Raw genomic sequence first — 20,703 nt, 5'->3', positions numbered from 1 at the left:
TGGTTGGTAAACTATTGATTATTGCCACAATTTCAGCTCCTGTTATTGGTCTATTCAGAGATTCAACTTCTTCCTGGTTTAGTCTTGGGAGAGTGTATGTGTCGAGGAATTTATCCATTTCTTCTAGATTTTCTAGTTTATTTGTGTAGAGGTGTTTGTAGTATTCTCTGATGGCAGTTTGTATTTCTGTGGGATCGGTGGTGATATCCCCTTTATCATTTTTTATTGTGTCTATTTGATTCTTCTCTCTTTTTTTCTTTATTAGTCTTGCTAGCGGTTTATCAATTTTGTTGATCCTTTCAAAAAACCAGCTCCTGGATTCATTGATTTTTTGAAGGGTTTTTTGTGTCTCTATTTCCTTCAGTTCTGCTCTGATTTTAGTTATTTCTTGCCTTCTGCTAGCTTTTGAATGTGTTTGCTCTTGCTTTTCTAGTTCTTTTAATTGTGATGTTAGGGTGTCAATTTTGGATCTTTCCTGCTTTCTCTTGTGGGCATTTAGTGCTATAAATTTCCCTCTACACACTGCTTTGAATGTGTCCCAGAGATTCTGGTATGTTGTGTCTTTGTTCTCGTTGGTTTCAAAGAACATCTTTATTTCTGCCTTCATTTCATTATGTACCCAGTAGTCATTCAGGAGCAGGTTGTTCAGTTTCCATGTAGTTGAGCGGCTTTGAGTGAGATTCTTAATCCTGAGTTCTAGTTTGATTGCACTGTGGTCTGAGAGATAGTTTGTTATAATTTCTGTTCTTTTACATTTGCTGAGGAGAGCTTTACTTCCAACTATGTGGTCAATTTTGGAATAGGTGTGGTGTGGTGCTGAAAAAAATGTATATTCTGTTGATTTGGGGTGGAGAGTTCTGCAGATGTCTATTAGGTCTGCTTGGTGCAGAGCTGAGTTCAATTCCTGGGTATCCTTGTGGACTTTCTGTCTCATTGATCTGTCTAATGTTGACAGTGGGGTGTTAAAGTCTCCCATTATTAATGTGTGGGAGTCTAAGTCTCTTTGTAGGTCACTCAGGACTTGCTTTATGAATCTGGGTGCTCCTGTATTGGGTGCATATATATTTAGGATAGTTAGCTCTTCTTGTTGAATTGGTTCCTTTACCATTATGTAATGGCCTTCTTTGTCTCTTTTGATCTTTGTTGGTTTAAAGTCTGTTTTATCAGAGACTAGGATTGCAACCCCTGCCTTTTTTTGTTTTCCATTTGCTTGGTAGAGCTTCCTCCATCCTTTTATTTTGAGCCTATGTGTGTCTCTGCACGTGAGATGGGTTTCCTGAATACAGCACACTGATGGGTCTTGACTCTTTATCCAACTTGCCAGTCTGTGTCTTTTAATTGGAGAATTTAGTCCATTTACATTTAAAGTTAATATTGTTATGTGTGAATTTGATCCTGTCATTATGATGTTAGCTGGTGATTTTGCTCGTTAGTTGATGCAGTTTCTTCCTAGTCTCGATGGTCTTTACATTTTGGCATGATTTTGCAGCGTCTGGTACCGGTTGTTCCTTTCCATGTTTAGCACTTCCTTCAGGAGCTCTTTTAGGGCAGGCCTGGTGGTGACAAAATCTCTCAGCATTTGCTTGTCTGTAAAGTATTTTATTTCTCCTTCACTTATGAAGCTTAGTTTGGCTGGATATGAAATTCTGGGTTGAAAATTCTTTTCTTTAAGAATGTTGAATATTGGCCCCCACTCTCTTCTGACTTGTGGGGTTTCTGCCGAGAGATCCGTTGTTAGTCTGATGGGCTTCCCTTTGAGGGTAACCCGACCTTTCTCTCTGGCTGCCCTTAACATTTTTTCCTTCATTTCAACTTTGGTGAATCTGACAATTATGTGTCTTGGAGTTGCTCTTCTCGAGGAGTATCTTTGTGGTGTTCTCTGAATTTCCTGAATCTGAACGTTGGCCTGCCTTGCTAGATTGGGGAAGTTCTCCTGGATAATATCCTGCAGAGTGTTTTCCAACTTGCTTCCATTCTCCCCGTCACTTTCAGGTACACCAATCAGATGTAGATTTGGTCTTTTCACATAGTCCCATATTTCTTGGAGGCTTTGCTCATTTCTTTTAATTCTTTTTTCTCTAAACTTCCCTTCTCGCTTCATTTCATTCATTTCATCTTCCATTGCTGATACCCTTTCTTCCAGCTGATCGCATCGGCTCCTGAGGCTTCTGCATTCTTCACGCAGTTCTCGAGCCTTGGTTTTCAGCTCCATCAGCTCCTTTAAGCACTTCTCTGTATTGGTTATTCTAGTTATACATTCTTCCAAATTTTTTTCAAAGTTTTCAACTTCTTTGCCTTTGGTTTGAATGTCCTCCCGTAGCTCAGAGTAATTTGATCGTCTGAAGCCTTCTTCTCTCAGCTCGTCAAAGTCATTCTCCATCCAGCTTTGTTCCGTTGCTGGTGGGGAACTGCGTTCCTTTGGAGGAGGAGAGACGCTCTGCGTTTTAGAGTTTCCAGTTTTTCTGTTCTATTTTTTCCCCATCTTTGTGGTTTTATCTACTTTTGGTCTTTGATGATGGTGAGGTACAGATGGGTTTTCGGTGTGGATGTCCTTTCTGTTTGTTAGTTTTCCTTCTAACAGACAGGACCCTCAGCTGCAGGTCTGTTGGAATACCCTGCTGTGTGAGGTGTCAGTGTGCCCCTGCTGGGGGGTGCCTCCCAGTTAGGCTGCTCGGGGGTCAGGGGTCAGGGACCCACTTGAGGAGGCAGTCTGCCGGTTCTCAGATCTCCAGCTGCCTGCTGGGAGAACCACTGCTCTCTTTCAAGCTGTCAGGCAGGGATATTTAAGTCTGCAGAGGTTACTGCTGTCTTTTTGTTTGTCTGTGCCCTGCCCCCAGAGGTGGAACCTACAGAGGCAGGCAGGCCTCCTGGAGCTGTGGTGGGCTCCACCCAGTTCGAGCTTCCTGGCTGCTTTGTTTACCTAAGCAAGCCTGGGCAATGGCGGGCGCTCCTCCCCCAGCCTCACTGCCGCCTTGCAGTTTGATCTCACACTGCTGTGCTAGCAATCAGCAAGACTCCGTGGGCGTAGGACCCTCCGAGCCAGGTGTGGGATATAGTCTCGTGGTGCGCCGTTTTTTAAGCCGGTCTGAAAAGCGCAGTATTCGGGTGGGAGTGACCCGATTTTCCAGGTGCGTCCGTCACCCCTTTCTTTGACTGGGAAAGGGAACTCCCTGACCCCTTGCGCTTCCCAGGTGAGGCAATGCCTCGCCTTGCTTCGGCTCGCGCACGGTGTGCGCACCCACTGGCCTGCGCCCACTGTCTGGCACTCCCTAGTGAGTTGAACCCGGTACCTCAGATGGAAATGCAGAAATCACCCGTCTTCTGCGTCGCTCACGCTGGGAGCTGTAGACCGGAGCTGTTCCTATTCGGCCATCTTGGCTCCTCCAATCAATACCTTATTTTATTATACTCACCCTTCTTTCCTTGGGTAACCGAAGCCATGGCAGGAGGGAAAACCATGGATGGGGGGAACTACTGTAATGGTTTAGTGTCCAGCTTCTATAAGTTTATAGTAATAAATTTATTAACTGGAATAACTAGGACACAGTAATGTTTTATTTAATGGAACTTCCTGATTTAGTGAGAGTTAGAAAATTCTTATATTTTGAACATTTATTTTAAAAAATGTTTGCATATACTTACTTTTATAAGTGGAACATAGGGATTCTTTCTTTGATATTTGAGGCTCTTGTAATTAATTACTCAAGACAATGCTCATGATCTGTGTACAGCCTTGTAGGAGGAGCTACTCATTAGTATGGCTAGTTGTGAGACATTTCACTGCTTTGAAAATCAGTATTCTCATCTGTAAAGTGAGAGTGTATGACAACATGGTCTCAAAGATCACTTCAGTGTAAAAATTCCTAGTCCTCAATTTAGGGAAGCCCTGAGCCATAGTGTAGAGGGTATGTGTTCCTATGTATGTATATTTTATAATAAAATTCTCTGGGAGCAGCTTGTTTACTTAATTCTTTACCTCTTTCTCCTGTTAATCAGAATTTTATTTTGAGTAGTTTGTATGCTTTGGCTTGCTTTGTTATCTTTTATTTCTATCTTTAGTTTCTTCTAGAAGTTATCTTCTGTATAGAGTTTTACTTCATTGTGAAGCTTTTATTTATGCAAAGTAAATGGCCAATTGATGTCTGAAACTCTTTGAAGTAATTCGTTCAAGATTCAGCTAGATTTCATTGCTGCTCTGTGGGACACAAAGCTTCTAAATGAGGTCTAGGTTGCTTACTCTTTATTACAATTCTTTTATTCTCTTTTGCCTATTTAAATTTACCATTTTGTAGCCAAATATTTGAAAGATAACGTGTAAATATTCTGTACATTTCTCTCTGTAGTAACATTGAATCTCTTGGCACATAAATGAATTACTCCTCTTGATGTAAAACTCAGTTTTCTGCCTGTTATGGGCTAGTAGGCATATATTTGCTTTCTGTAGACCTTTCTGCCCACTGCTTTAGTATCTGGGAGAGCCTAATCACTTGAGGTTATCTAGTTTCATTCCAAACTCAAAATCATTTGAGCCTTAAAAATGACTCACTGGTTTTTGTCAGGTTTGTCAAAGATCAGATGGTTGTAGATGTGTGGTATTATTTCTGAGGGCTCTGTTCTGTTCCATTGGTCTATATCTCTGTTTTGGTACCAGTACCATGCTGTTTTGGTTACTGTAGCCTTGTAGTATAGTTTGAAGTCAGGTGGTGTGATGCTTTCAACTTTGTTCTTTTGGCTGAGGATTGACTTGGCAATGCGGTCTCTTTTTTGGTTCCATATGAACTTTAAAGTAGTTTTTTCCAATTCTGTGAAGAAAGTCATTGGTAGCTTGATGGGGATGGCATTGAATCTATAAATTACCTTGGCCAGTATGACCATTTTCATGATATTGATTATTCCTATCCATGAGCATGGAATGTGTTCTTCTATTTGTTTGTGTCCTCTTATGTTTCACTGAGCAGTGATTTGTAGTTCTCCTTGAAGAGGTCCTTCACGTCCCTTGTAAGTTGGATTCTTAGGTATTTTATTCTCTTTGAAGGAATTGTGAATGGGAGTTCACTCATGATTTGGCTCTCTGTCTGTTATTGGTGTATAAGAATGCTTGTGATTCTTGCACATTGATTTTGTATCCTGAGACTTTGCTGAAGTTGCTTATCAGCTTAAGGAGATTTTGGGCTGAGACGATGAGGTTTTCTAGATATACAATCATGTCATCTGCAAACAGGGACAATTTGACTTCCTCTTTTCCTAATTGAATCCCCTTTATTTCTTTCTCCTGCCTGATTGCCCTGGCCAGAACTTCCAACACCATGTTGAATAGGAGTGGTGAGAGAGGGCATCCCTGTCTTGTGCCAGTTTTCAAAGGGAATGCTTCCAGTTTTTGCCCATTCAGTATGATATTGGCTGTGGGTTTGTCATAAATAGCTCTTATTATTTCAAGATACATCCCATCAATACCTAATTTATTGAGAGTTTTTAGCATGAAGGGCTGTTGAATTTTGTCAAAGGCCTTTTCTGCATCTATTGAGATAGTCATGTGGTTTTTGTCTTTGGTTCTGTTTATATGCTGGATTACATTCATTGATTTGCGTATGTTGAACCAGCCTTGCATCCCAGGGATGAAGCCCACTTGATCATGATAGATAAGCTTTTGGATGTGCTGCTGGATTTGGTTTGCCTGTATTTTATTGAGGATTTTTGCATCGATGTTCCTCAGGGTTATTGGTCTAAAATTCTCTTTTTTTGTTGTGTCTCTGCCAGGCTTTGGTATCAGGATGATGCTGGCCTCATGAAATGAGTTAGGGAGGATTCCTTCTTTTTCTGTTGATTGAAATGGTTTCAGAAGGAATGGTACCAGCTCCTCCTTGTACCTCTGGTAGAATTCAGCTGTGAATCCATCTGGTCCTGGACTTTTTTTGGTTGGTAGGCTATTAATTATTGCCTCAATTTTAGAGCCTGTTATTGGTCTATTCAGAGATTCAACTTCTGCCTGGTGTAGTCTTGGGAGAGTGTATATGTTGAGGAATTTATCCATTTCTTCTAGATTTTCTAGTTTATTTGTGTAGAGGTATTTATAGTATTCTCTGATGGTAGTTTGTATTTCTGTGGGATCGGTGGTGATATCCCCTTTATCATTTTTTATTGCATCCATTTGATTCTTCTCTCTTTTTTTCTTTATTAGCCTTGCTAGCGATCTATCAATTTTGTTGATCTTTTCAAAAAACCAGCTCCTGGATTCATTAATTTTTTGAAGGGTTTTTTGTGTCTCTATCTCCTTCGGTTCCCTATTTAATAAATGGTGCTGGGAAAACTGGCCAGCCATATGTACAAAGCTGAAACTGGATCCCTTCCTTACACCGTATGCAAAAATTAATTCAAGGGCCAGGCGCGGTGGCTCATGCCTGTAATCCCAGCACTTTGGGAGGCCGAGACGGGCGGATCACGAGGTCAGGAGATCGAGACCATCCTGGCTAACACGGTGAAACCCCATCTCTACTGAAAATACAAAAAATTAGCCGGCCTGGTGGTGGGCGCGCCTGTAGTCCCAGCTACTCAGAAGGCTGCGGCAGGAGAATGATGTGAACCCGAGAGGCAGAGCTTGCAGTGAGCGGAGATCGTGCGCGACTATACTGCAGCCTGGGTGACAGAGCGAGACTCCATCTCAAAAAAAAAAAAATTAATTCAAGATGGATTAAAGACTTAAATATTAGACCTAAAACCATGAAAACCCTAGAAGAAAACCTAGGCAATACCATTCAGGACATAGGCATGGGCAAGGACTTCATGTCTAAAACGCCAAAAACAATGGCAACAAAAGCCATAACTGACAAATGGGATCTAATTAAACTAAAGAGCTTTGCACAGCAAAATAAACTACCATCAGAGTGAACAGGCAGCGTACAGAATGGGAGAAAATTTTTGCAATCTACTTATCTGACAAAGGGCAAATACCCAGAATCTACAAAGAACTCAAACAAATTTACAAGAAATAAACAAACAACCCCATCAACAAGTGGGCAAAGGATATGAACAGACACTTCTCAAAAGAAGACATTTATGCAGCCAACAGACACATGAAAAAATGCTCATCATCACTGGCTATCAGAGAAATGCAAATCAAAACCACAATGAGATACCATCTCACACCAGTTAGAATGGCGATCATTAAAAGTCAGGAAACAACAGGTGCTGGAGAGGATGTGGAGAAATAGGAACACTTTTACACTGTTGGTGGGACTGTAAACTAGTTCAACCATTGTGGAAGACAGTGTGGCGATTCCTCAGGGATCTAGAACTAGAAATACCATTTGACCCAGCCATCCCATTACTGGGTATATACCCAAAAGATTATAAATCATGCTGCTATAAAGACACGTGCTGACATATGTTTATTGCGGCACTATTCACAATAGCAAAGACTTGGAACCAACCCAAATGTCCATCAGTGATAGGCTGGATTAAGAAAATATGGCACATAAACACCATGAAATACTATGCAGCCATAGAAAAGGATGAGTTCATGTCCTTTGCAGGGACGTGGGTGAAGCTGGAAACCATCATTCTCAGCAAACTGTCACAAAGACAAAAAACCAAACACTGCATGTTCTCACTCATAGATGGGAATTGAACAATGAGAACACTTGGACACAGAAAGGGGAACATCATACGCCGGGGCCTGTTGTGGGGTGGGGGCAGGGGTGAAGGATCGCATTAGGAGATATACCTAATGTAAATGACGAGTTAATGGGTGCAGCACACCAACATGGCACATGTATACATATGTAGCAAACCTGCACGTTGTGTACATGTACCCTAGAACTTAAAGTATAATAAAAAATTTTTTAAAAATGACTCATTGGAATATTTGTAACGACATGTTCTGTAAATTTTAAGTGAGTCATATACTTTTAAACTAAATATCTACGGTATATGGAAAGCTTGGTTAGATTTGTCCATGTTTTGAGGCTCTTTATGTAGCCATTAGAACATTTATTATTCATTCTAACAAATACCAATGTTGATTTTTAGCTCAGGTTGTCACTGTTATTTTTTAAAGTGTGGGGTTTACTTTTTTTTTTTTTTAATACTTTAAGTTCTGGGATACATGTGCAGAATGTGCAGGTTTGTTACATAGATATACACGTGCTGTGGTGGTTTGCTGCATCCATTAACCCGTCACCTACATTAGGTATGTCTCCTAATGCTATCCCTCCCCTACCTCCTCACCCCTCAACAGGCCCCAGTGTATGATGTTCCCCTCCCTGTGTCCATGTGTTCTCATTGTTCAGCTCCCACTTATGAGTGAGAACATGCGGTGTTTGGTTTTCTGTTCCTGTGTCAGGTTGCTGAGAATGATGGTTTTCAGCTTCATCCATGTCCCTGCAAAGAACATGAACTCATTCTTTTTTATGGCTGCATAGTATTCCATGGTGTATATGTGCCACATTTTCTTTATCCAGTCTATCATTGATGGGCATTTGGGTTGGTTCCAAGTCTTTGCTATTGTGAACAGTGTTGAAATAAACATATGTGTGTATGTGTCTTTATGATAGAATGATTTATAATCTTTTGGCTATATACCCAGTAATGGGATTGCTGGGTCAAATGGTATTTCTGGTTCTAGATCTTTGAGGAATCACCACACTGTCTTCCACAATGGTTAAACTAATTTACACCCCCACCAACAGTGGAAAAGCGTTCCTATTTCTCCACATCCTCTCCAGCATCTGTTGTTTCCTGACTTTTTAATGATCACCATTTTAACTGTCGTGAGATGGTATCTCATTGTGGTTTTGATTTGCATTTCTCTAATGACCAGTGATGATGAGCATTTTTTCATATGTTTGTTGGTCACATAAATGTCTTCTTTTGAGCAGTGTCTGTTCATATTACTTTTTAGTGCCTACTTGTTGCATGTAATTCTTTTTTATCAGTGTGTATCTATACATAGTTTAAAGAGTAAAATAAGTTTACAGGTCTTTTTACAAAATCACCTGTACCTATGAAAAATTAGCCAGGCTTGGTGGTGGGTGCCTGTAATTTTGGCTATTCAGGTGGCTGAGGCACGAGAATGGGTTGAACCTCGGAGGCAGAGGTTGCAGTGAGCCGAGAACTCACCACTGCACTCCAGCCTGGGCGACAGAGTGAGACTCTATCTCAAAAAACAAAACAAAACTAACCCCGAAAAACCAAGATCACCAGTACCCATCCTGACTTTTGGACTTATTTTTATCTCACGTAACAGCTACTTTCAGTTATTTTAGTTGGCTCTTTTTGTATTTACCTCCATGTATCTACATAGTGTTCTTATACTGCTGTGCTGCTTGATTTTTTTACTTTTAGATATTATATATTGACTTCCCACTTTAGAAGGTGAATTTAGTTTCTTTTCTTTTTCCCTCTACCCCCAACACATATGCTCACTTCCTGTCACTCCATCATCTCTATATAGTTTACCATAACTTTGGTTAGATTAATATTTAGTGTTTACACTCCAGTGTTTATATGAATACTATCATAGTTGACTCATATAAAATACCATGATTACTTTTCTTTTCTTTTCTTGCACAAAAGTTTGTTTTTCCCTGGAGTTAATTATATTGGTTTTCCTGATTACTTAGTATTTCATGTACTTGGTATTATTTCTTCCCTAATTACGTAAACTTCTTTTTAGTATGTTAGAATGTATTAGTTATTTTATCACTTTCACTTGCTTAAAGAAATAACTGTCATAGTTTCTGATCTTCTCTTATCTGTACAGATTGTTGTGTAAGCATCCTGTTCAGTTATCGTTTTGAGATTTTCCTCCTCCATTGACTTGGGAATTCCTTTCAACTCCCTCATAGATTGTAACCCTGTTTCTTGAATCCTGTGTCTTTCTTTTTCTGATTTTACTCCCTAAATTTTGTGGGGCATATCCTCCAGTAGCTTCTTGAGAAAGGTTGCATGAAATGAAAATTGTTTGAAGAGTTTGCATGTCTAAACATATTTTTATTGTACCATCATAATTTATGCTTTCACTGGATATAAAATTTGGACTTGGAAATAATTTTTCCTGAGTATTTTGAAAACATCAGTTAGATTCTCATCTAGCTTCTGATTTGACTACTGAGAAATGTGTTGCAATTTTATTTTCTTTTACTTTTTTTAATATAAAATTTTTACTTTTGTGGGTATATGATAGATGTATCTATTTATGGGGTACATTAAGGTTTTGATGTAAGCATGCAATTGATAATAATCACGTCATGGAAAATGGAGTATTCATCCCTTCAGGCATTTATCCTTTGTGTTACAAACAATCCAACTGAACTATGTTAGTTATTTTTAAATGTATATTATTTATATAATAATAATTATTATTATGATTTTGAGATGGAATCTCTCTCCGTTGCCCAGGCTGGAGTGCGGTGGCATGATCTCAGCTCACTGCAACCTCTGCCTTCCGGGTTCAAGCGATTCTTCTGCCTCAGCCACCCAAGTAGCTGGGATTACAGGTGCCCACCACCACGCCCAACTAATTTTTCTATTTTTAGTAGAGACAGAGTTTCACCATGTTGGCCAGGCTGGTCTCAAACTCCTGACCTCAAGTGATCCACCCACCTTGGCCTCCCAAAGTGCTGGGATTTCAGGCTTGAGCCACGGTGCCCAGCTTAAAATTTATAATTAAATTATTATTGACCATAGTCACTCTGTAGTGCTATCAAATACTTGGTCTTATTCATTCATTCTTTTTTTTTTTTTTTTTTTTTGAGACAGAGTCTCACTCTGTCATCCAGGCTGGAGTGCAGTGGCACGATCTCGGCTTACTGCAACCTCCGCCTCCTGGGTTCAAGAGATTGTCCTGCCTCAGCCTCCTGAGTAGCCCGGATTACAGGCACCTGCCACCATGCCTGGCTAATTTTTGTATTTTTAGTAGAGACGGGGTTTCGCCATGTTGGCCAGGCTGATCTTGAACTCCTGGCCTCAAGTGATCCACCTGTCTTGGTCTCTCAAAGCGCTCGAATTACAGGTGTGAGCCACCGTGCCTGGCCTATTCTTTATTTTAGATTCAAATGTATATAGTAGGTCTAATGTGCTCAGACATGCATATTGAACTTCTGCTATCTGAATGTACTGTAATTCAAAGGGAAACTTTTTTGAAGCAAGACAGGTCTTTATACATTACTTATGAATAACTTGCTTCAGATCTTGGATTCTTAGTTGAGGATCTGCTTCTGTAGTCTTACTCGGGTAAAACTTATAAAGGACTTTTTATATGGGTATAATCAAATTCTCTAGATAGGTGGTTTCTATAAATGCTGAGGGGATATTTGGATAAATTATTAGCATCAAAATTTCTCCTATGCCATTTCCCAGTATTTTGAGAGATGAAAATTATGTAAAACATGGCATTAATGCAGGGACTGAGATGCTGATTCCTAAGGCAACATTCATATACTTGTTCCTACTTTCATCTCAATGCTAATTTATGTAAAGAAAATGATTGTTGATGCTAAAGAGTGTCCATGAAACTATTTCTAAATATGTCTTTTGACTAGATAGTGCTTTGGACACATTTTAGAACTTCAGAATTTTTAGAATTGTCTCAATTTTGAAAAAAAAATCATTCATTTCCCAACCTCACTCCTCGTCAATAGTGATTTTTTGTCTTTGAATATACTCCCTGCTCTAGTGCCTTTAACTGGATCTGGCAACCAAAAGCAGGGTTTTAGCCTGCCCTTTGGCTGGGCAATGATTGGGTTTCTCATTTCCTGTTACAAAGCATCTTTTAACTTCTATTAGTAATTTATTGTAATACTTTTTCATACATAACTAATTCTCCAACCTGAATGTTTTGCAGTTCTTCTTTATACAAATTGAGAAGTTTTGATAAGGAAGCTTATTTTGATGTATAGGACACATTAAGTATGTTTTTGTTTGTTTGTTTTTTGAGACGGAGTTTTGCTCTGTCTCCTAGGCTGGAGTGATGTGGCACCGTCATGGCTCACTGCCACCTCGGCCTCCCAAAGTGTGTTGGGATTTAAGGAAATCATGAATCTAATGCATTTTTTTTTATATTGCAGACTTCAAGTCTTCATCTTCTCTGTTACAACTTTGGCGTAGAAACCCAGAAGAATAATAAATATGAAGAAAGTTCTTTCTGGCTTAGGTAACATAAACCAAAAACTGAATGTAAACTCAGGAATATTATCATAGATGTCAGTTAATATTTACTGTAGAGTACTTTGGCAGTTTAAACCTTCTCTGACTTCAGAAGCCAACATGCTATATTTATTTACTCTTTTAACATGTATTGTTTATTATTCTTACACATTGTCAGTTCATACAAAAATGTGTTCTTCCTTCCTTCCTTCTTTCTTTCTTTTTTCCTTTCTTTCTTTTTTTCTTCTTTTTTTTTTCGGATCTCTCTCTGTCACCTAGGCTGGAGTGCAATGGCATGATCTCTGCTCACTGCAACCTCTGCCTTCTGGGCTCAAGCGATCCTCTGACCTCAGCCTTCCAAGTAGCTGGGACCACATGCATGTGCCAGCATGCCTGGCTAATTTTTAATATCTTTGGTAGAGAAGGGGTTTCGCCATGTTGCCCAGGCTGTTCTCAAACTCCTGAGCTCAGGCAATCCACCTGCCTCGGTCTCTCAACGTGCTGGGATTACAGGCGTGAGCCACCACGCCTGACCAGTGTTCTCTTCTTAATATAAGAGCTTACTCCTCTCTCTCCATTCCTCCTTTATATCTCTATCAAGAGTATAGAAAATTTTGTTGTTGTTGCTTTGATACTTATTGTTGTCTGGCAACACCAGAGTATAAGGTGGAGGTGTGATTGGGAGTAGTATTGGCTAAAATTATTAGTCTTAGATGAATTTTGGTATTTTAATATCAGTCAAGTAAGTGTATATTTAACACTGTATGCTGAGTACTATACTAAGATTTGGAGTGTTGTGCTTTATCTGGAAATATCAAGAAAATTATACAAAAATATAGGAAATGTGCAAGAACCCTTTCTTTCACTGAAAACCTAGGCCCGGCACAGATTCTGACACACAGTAGATACTCAATAATTGTTAGTTAAATGAATATATGTGAAAAATGTATTTTTGTGGAGATGTCACATAAGGTGCAGTGCTTTGAATATCAGGAGATTATGGAGGAGGCTGGGCATGGTGGCTCACACCTGTAATCCCAGCACTTTGGGAGGCCGAGGTGGGCAGATCACCTGAGGTCAGGAGTTCAAGACCAGCCTGGCCAACATGGCAAAACCCCATCTCTACTAAAAATACAAAAATTAGGCGGGTGTGGTGGCACAGGCCTGTAATCCCAGCTACTCGGGAGGCTGAGGCAGGAGAATCGCTTGAACCAGGGAGACGCAGCTTGCAGTGAGCCGAGATCGCACTGCTGCACTCCAGCCTGAGCGACAGAGAGGCTCCGTCTCAAAAAAAAAAAAAGAAAAAAAAATGGATCATGGAGTAAAATATATCAAATCAATTCACTAAATGTTTACCCTTTCTGAGTGCAGGATTAGTTCTAGTTATTTGGGGATACTCCTATGATTAACTATAGTCTAACTTTTGTGAGTATGATGTTTGTCATTTAACGAAATAAATACAAATCTGGGCACTGAGATTATAATACTCAGACATATCTATCACTAGCAAAATGTTGATGCAAATGACTTATATAAGAGACTTTTTAGAGCCCAAAGATTGATCAAACTCTATATAAAGAACTATTCCTAATAGAACAGGCTGGAGTTCTATTCCAGTATTTGACAGTATTTGGGAGTAGAACACTCACAAAGTTTATGGCATCAATGTATCAAAAGACCAGTATGCCAAGAAGGCAGGAATAGGGAGATCCAAAAAAAAAAAAAAAAAGGATGCTGGTGCCATGGATGGCTTCTGGAAGCTTAAGACTAGAGGTGAGCTTGGAGTTTATGCCAAGAATTTGGGTGAGTTAGGAGTCATAAAAATAAATGTTCTCTAGGAACTGGTCATAACAGTAGGCTGAGGCCTGACATGGCATAACTTGTAGGTTATTTGCACATACGCCATTGGTTTTTGACTTCTTATCTGTTATCATTTTCTAAAGAATCTCATGGAAAGAAAATATGGTGATGAGACATCCATATTATAAACTAGAATATCTTAGTGGCTATATTTGTAGGAATATAATCTGACCCACAATGATATTTTCATAAAAATCTAAATAAATAACAAATTTATATAGCACCAGTATGAGTCTTTTGTGTTCACATCACTAGAATAATATTGAAGAAAAGAAGAAAAACTTTAATTTTAGCCCTAGTAATTACATATGATTTTAATCTTTCTGCTTCATTTTTTCTTCCACATCTTTTGGGAATATAAAAATAACCTGGTGAAATATTCACAAATGTTTTAAAAGGAATTATCATATTTTAATGTCTAAAAAGAGGCAAAAATAATTATCAGTATTATTAACTGTAGGAATTGTAGCACAGTGAATAGTTTTTCTAACAGTAGACTGACTGTCAGAATTTGTTGTCATCTAAGACATTAGTGTTAAATTGTTAAATATTGTGATACTTTATTTAGAATTGTTGTGGGGTTTACATATGATAATGCATGTATTATAGAGTATTCAGTAACATGCCTGGAAAACAGAAACTGCTTAACAAACGGAAACTGCTGCTACTATCTCTACGTGATGTTTGCTACTTATTAGAGATGGACTCTCTTGTGGCCATTCCACTAGTTTATTCTAAAATGTATCACAGTCGGATCAAGCATGGATTACTTACTAAGTTCCCAAATAAAATGCCATAAAAACAAACATCTACATCTTTAAATCTTTGGAACAATTAAAAAAAAAACATTTTTTTTTTTTGTAGAGGCGGAGCCTCGCTATATAAACCACAGTGGTCTCAAACTCTGGCCTAAAGTTATCCTCCCGCGTCAGCTTCCCAAACTGCTGGAATTACAGGTGTGAGCCACTGCGCCTGACCCTTTGGAATAATTTCTTCATGCTTTATATCCACGTGTTAAAAAAACTGTTGGCAGCAGTTGGTGATGCAAGCAGAGATGAATAGCTGCTAATTAAGCACCGTTTTCTGTAAATTTTATACCAGAAGGAGGTCATGGAAAATGAGTACACATTCTACAGGCTTAACTCTTTTGAGAACAGTGAATATCTTAGACTAGAGGTTATATATAATTTGGAAGTACCCATTCAGTCTAAAAGTAAAAACCTCATTTTTCACAAATGATAATATATAAAAATGCTGTAGTATATTCGAATTTTTTTGAAATTGAAGCCTAGAGCAATACTAAATGTAAAGAGTGGTAGTGCGTATTGTTTAAAAAGCTCATTTATTTCCCTTGATTTTTGTTAACATCTCAGTGCAGGACCTTTCTGAGTTTTTATCACCCTCCTGCCTTTTCTTTTGCTAAGAAAAGTTCATAAATAGCTGCTGCTCTCCTTGCTTTCTGCCACACTCTTTTGATCGTGTTCCCTTAGAGATACCACAGGTTAAGAGAAAGCTGCTGTAATTATAAATGAAATTAAAATTCCTTCAGCTCGCTTTACTGTGGATTGTCAACGTATTTGCCTCAATGTATTAAATGACAAATTCTCTTAGACCTTTATAAAATACAAAATTTCAGATTTTTGAAATCCAAATGCAAAGTTTGGAAACAATATATTTAAGAGTTTTTTTGTTTGTTTGTTTAATAAAATACCATTTTTTCCTCCTTCTCCTCCTCTTTTGTAAGTCTTGCAGTACTGAGCTCCTATGTCTGCTCCTGGCAGAAGGCAGGCCTAAGTAGATGAGAAGAGATTGTTGATAGAGAAATTTCCCTCACAATCTAGACAACTTGTTAGTGGCCTCCATTGTTCTGGTGGAATTTAAATTGTGTTTAGCTCTTAAAGTCCTATCTAATGATTAGGACATATATTATGCTGAACTTGGCTTTTCAGAAAAGGTATACAGAAATTTCATTGTAACAAATTAGTATTCTACAAAGAAGAATTGCATATTAATACAAATAAGTTCAACTCAAAAGGCTTTAGGGTTACATTTATTAACCAGAAAGACTTCGCAGATTTTTTTCCCTGGGAGAAAAATGCTCTAATTTCCAAACCTTAGTCATATTCTTAATTCTGGGTGATTTTTCATTTATCTCTAGTAGTTTTATTTCTAAGTCATTTAACTGTATTCCTTGGCACTGCTGACCTACAGCAATATCAGACATCTCTGTGGCTGATAAACACTTGAGAAGTTCACTATTTTCCTTTTGCTGTAAGAAGACCTCCTACTACTTTCTTTTCCCCTCAAGCTTCATTGAGGTATAATTGACAAATTAAAATTGTATGTATTTAATAGTGTACAATGTGATGTTTTGATATGTATATATACACTGTGAAATGATTACTACGATCAAGTTGATTATCATATCCATCACCTCACATAGTTACCATTTTTTTCTCACATGTCATTATAACAGAATTTTATTAGTAATCATCAAACACACATTGTTCAAATTTCACTGATTGTCTCATAAAATCTTATACAATTGATTTGTCAAGGCCTATATACTGTGATTGATTAAGGTGTCTCTTATGTCTACTTTAATCCTAGGTTTCTTCCTTTTTTTCCTTGCAATGTATTTGTTAAAGAAGTCAGGTAGCTTCCTGCATTTTGAATTTTGCTGTTTGTGCCCCTGTTCCTTAACATGTTTATTTTTTCTGTGTTCTCCGTATTTCCTACAAATTAGTAATTAAGATTCTAAAGGCTCTTACCAGATTTTTTGGCAGAAGTATTTCACAGGTGGTGTGGTGTATGTCCATCAGGGGTCTTGTATGTTAGTTGTTTTGTTTTTTTGCGACATTAGCAGCCATCAGTGATCATTGCCTGGATTCTTTATTTCATCAGTGTTTGTAAAATAATAGTATTCTAATTGTGTCATTTTACTTTTCCTTTATGAGCCGGAATACTTCTCTAGAGTACAACTTCCCTTAGCAACTGTTAGATTACTCTGAGGTCCAATTGTCTGAGTTGCCTTTTTTGTGTGTGTGTGGTGAGAATATTTAATATCTACTCTCAGCAAATTTCAAGTGTACAATGCAGTATTATGAACTATAGTTACCAAGCTGTACACTAGATCTCCTTTTAAGAAAGAGAGAAGAAAGAAAGAAAGAAAGAAAGAAAGAAAGAAAGAAAGAAAGAAAATAAAAGAAAAGAAGGAAAAGAAAGAAAAGAAAGGAAAGAAAGGAAAAAGAGAGCATTCATGGAGACAATGCCCCAAAGAAATCAGAAATTTTCAAATGGATAACTCCTTTTAAGAAGGAATGAGATTCCTGTAATGGCTGCTTCCTGGAAGGCAGTGTCATGTGGAACCCCTTAGCCTCAGCATCCAGAGCTCCAGGAAGGGAACATTTCCAGTCAGGTAGAATTATATATATACTATTTCTTTGGAAACTTCAGCCATCAAGATTCAGCCATCAAAATTCCACCATCATGACTTCTGTTTCAACACAATGGCTCTTAGTCCTCATTTTACTGCTTTTGTTGCTGCCTGTTGTTGAAGCAGTAGAAGCCAGAAATGCAATTGCTCTCATGTTGGGTGTGGTTCTCAGCATTACAGGCATTTGTGCTTGCTTGGGGGTATGTGCACAAAAGAGAAATGGACAGATATGACTTTGAAGGGCATCCCAAATCAAACTTTGCCCTGAAAACCTTTGGACTAGTGAGGCTAAACTTGAGCTTTGGTGTTTGAAAATTTCCAAGAAACAGTAAATAGGGGAGTTCCACATTCTTAGTTGTTTTCCATAAAATGAGAGCAAATTGCTATGTATAAGAAAAAATGTTTTCCTTACAATAAATCATGCACTGAAAAATTAAGCCTATAATTTGTATTTGCTGCTTAGAAAGGGGGTTCAAGAAGTAAGATGGCTGACATTTACATAAGTAATATTTCATAGTTTTCTAATTATCTAAGCTGGGCATGGTGGCATGCGCCTGTAGTCCCAGCTACTTGAAAGGCTGGGGTGGGAGGATCACTTGAACCCAGGAGGTTGAGGCTGCAGTGAGTCATCATCACACCACTGCAGTACAGCCTTGGTGACAGAGAGATCTTGTCTCAAAAAAAAAAAAAAAAACCACATGAAATAGGAAGAAGGAAGTTCTTGCCCAGAATCCTAAGAAATCACCACTGTTCAGTTATAATCACTGCCTCCTGAATCATTGAGGAGTCTTTTCTCCATATTTTCATTAGACTTTTGTTATTGCCCAAGTTAATATTGTATTTAAATATCAAATAGCCAAACATAGATGCTTTTATCTCTGGAGAAAAAACATTTAGAAAAATGCATCCAGTGTATCTAACATTGAAGTGGAGAAAAGAGTTAATGTAAAAAAATCCTTTATTTTTATATTTATCGTTTTAAACTTTTATTTTAGGTTTGGGGTACATGTGAAGGTTTGTTACATAGGTAAACTCATGTCATGGGAGTTTGTTGTACAGATTATTTCATCACCCAGGTATTAAGCCCAGTACCCAATAGTTATATTTTTTACTCCTCTCCCTCCTCCCACCCTCCACCCTCAAGTAGACCTCAGTATCTATTGTTCTCTTCTTTGTGTTCATGAGTTCGCATTATTTAGCTCCCACTTACAAGTGAGAACATGTGGTACTTGGTTTGCTTTAAAAAAACACTTTATATTTACATTGAAATGGAGAAGATATTTAATGTTAAAAAACTTTATATTAATTAATTGAGTAACATCCCCATGGGGAGAAGTACTATATTAAATATAAACTCATTATGTTGTTAAAAAAAAAAAGAGGGGACGAAATGATGTTGAAGATGAAACCTGCAGCAGCAGGCTGTACACAACAATTTGTGAGGAAAAAATTAATCGTTTGTGCCCTAATTGAAGAGGAGTGATGATTAATAGTACAAATAATAGCCAACACCATAGACATCTCAATTTGTTCTGCTTATACAAATCTGACTGAAAAAATTGAAGTGGAGCAAACTCAATGGGTGCCAAAACCATTGTGCCCAGATCAGCGGCAGATAAGAGCAGAGCTTTTTTTGGAAATTTTAAACAAGTGGGATCAAAATCCTGAAGCATTTCTTCAAAGAATTGTAACAAGAGATGAACATGGCTTTACCAGTATGATCCCAAAGAGAAATTACAATAAAAGCAATGGCTACCAAGAAGTGGAAGTGGTCTAGTCAAAGCAAAAGCAGCTCTGTCAAGAGTAAAGATCATAGCAACAGTTTTTTGGGATGCTCAAGGCATTTTGCTTGGTGATTTTTCTGGAGGGCCAAAGAATGATAATGTCTGCTTATTATGAGAGTTTTTTCAGAAAGCCAAAATTTTAGCAGGAAAATGCCTGAAAAGCTTCACCAGTGTCCTTCACCACAACAATGTTCCTGCTCATTCCTGTCATCAAACAAAAGTAATCTTGTGAATTTCAATGGAAAAACATTAGGCATCCACCTTACAGACATGATTTGGCTCCTTCTGACTTCTTTTTGTTTCCTAATCTTAAAAAATCTGTAAAAGGCACCCATTTTTCCTCAGTTAATGTGAAATGTGAAAAAGATTGCATTGACATAGCTAAATTCCTCAGTTCTTTATGGATGGACTAAATGGCTAGTATCACAAAGGTATCTTAAACTTGATGGAGCTTATGTTGATAAATAAAATTTATATTTTAATCTTTTCATTCCATTTTTCCAAAAGTTTTTTGAGGTCTCATAATATTCTGCAATTCCACAGGCTGTCTCTTCACTCTGTTAATTGTTTCCTTTGCAGTTGTACATGGTATTTAGTTAGATGTAATTCCATTTGTCTATTTTTGTTTTTGTTGTCTGTACTTTGGGGGTCATATCTAAAAAATAATTTCCCATACAATATCAATAAGCTTTCCCCCAGTTTTCTTCTAGTAATTTTACAGTTTCTGGTCTTACATTTAAGTCTGTAATCCATTTTTAATTGATTTTTTGCATAAGGTGGGAGATAAGGTTCCAATTTTATTCTTCTGTATGTGGATATCCAGGTTTTTCCAACACCATTTATTGGAGAAACTCTCTTTTCCCCATTGTATGTTCTTGGCAACTTTGTTGATCATCAGTTGCCCATAAATATGTGGATTTTGTTCTAGATATTCTATTCTGTTCCATTGGTCTGTATGTCTTTTTAAAATGTCCATACCATGCTGTTTTGATGGCTATTAGATGTCTAGTGTATTTTGAAATCAGGAAATGTGATGGCTCCAGCTTTGTTCTTTTTGCTCAAGATTGCTTTGGCTATTTAGGTCTTTTGTGATTCCATATAAATTTGAGGATTATTTTTTCTGCTTCTGTGAAAATGCCATTGTCATGTTGACAGGGATAGGGCTGAATCTGTAGAATGCTTTAGGTAGTATGGACATTTAAAAATATTAAGTCTTCCAATCTGTGAACACAGGATATCTGTCCCTTTATTTGTGTTTTCTTCAATTTCTTTCTTCAGTGTTTTATAGTTTTCAGTGTGCAAGTCTTTCACCTCCTTGGTTAAATTTACTCATAAGTATTTTATTTATTTTTTGACACTATTATAAATGGGATTGTTTTCTTAATTTTTGGGTATAGTTCATTGTTTGCATATAAAAACTACTGATTTTTATGTTGATTTTGTGATTTGCAACTTTATTGAATTTATTAGTTCTGACAGTTT

The 20,703-nt window shown here is 37.8% G+C and overlaps 2 protein-coding genes across 3 annotated transcripts in view; both read left to right on the top strand.

The window, feature by feature from the left end:
- Nucleotides 1–20,703, top strand: part of TEX11 (testis expressed 11) — a 383,978-nt gene that overhangs the window by 100,645 nt on the left and 262,630 nt on the right. For both annotated transcript variants that reach the window (XM_055376139.2, XM_004064340.5), the window contains exon 9: nucleotides 12,063–12,148. In XM_055376139.2, coding sequence (XP_055232114.1) covers nucleotides 12,063–12,148 — 86 coding nt within the window. The remainder of the gene's footprint in view (nucleotides 1–12,062; nucleotides 12,149–20,703) is intronic.
- Nucleotides 17,491–17,670, top strand: LOC115932205 (small integral membrane protein 30-like). The gene has a single exon (XM_031005873.1). It carries the CDS (start codon nucleotides 17,491–17,493, stop codon nucleotides 17,668–17,670), a length of 180 nt encoding a protein of 59 aa, XP_030861733.1.

This window comes from Gorilla gorilla, chromosome X, assembly GCF_029281585.2.
Source record: "Gorilla gorilla gorilla isolate KB3781 chromosome X, NHGRI_mGorGor1-v2.1_pri, whole genome shotgun sequence".
Taxonomy (NCBI): Eukaryota; Metazoa; Chordata; class Mammalia; order Primates; family Hominidae; genus Gorilla; species Gorilla gorilla.
Note: the sequence above shows the minus strand (reverse complement) of the source record. Positions and strands in the feature narration are given on the sequence as shown.

What these genes read in the sequence shown, in the direction of transcription:
- LOC115932205 (XM_031005873.1), top strand. Translation starts at nt 17,491, where the DNA reads ATGACTTCTGTTTCAACACAATGGCTCTTAGTCCTCATTTTACTGCTT.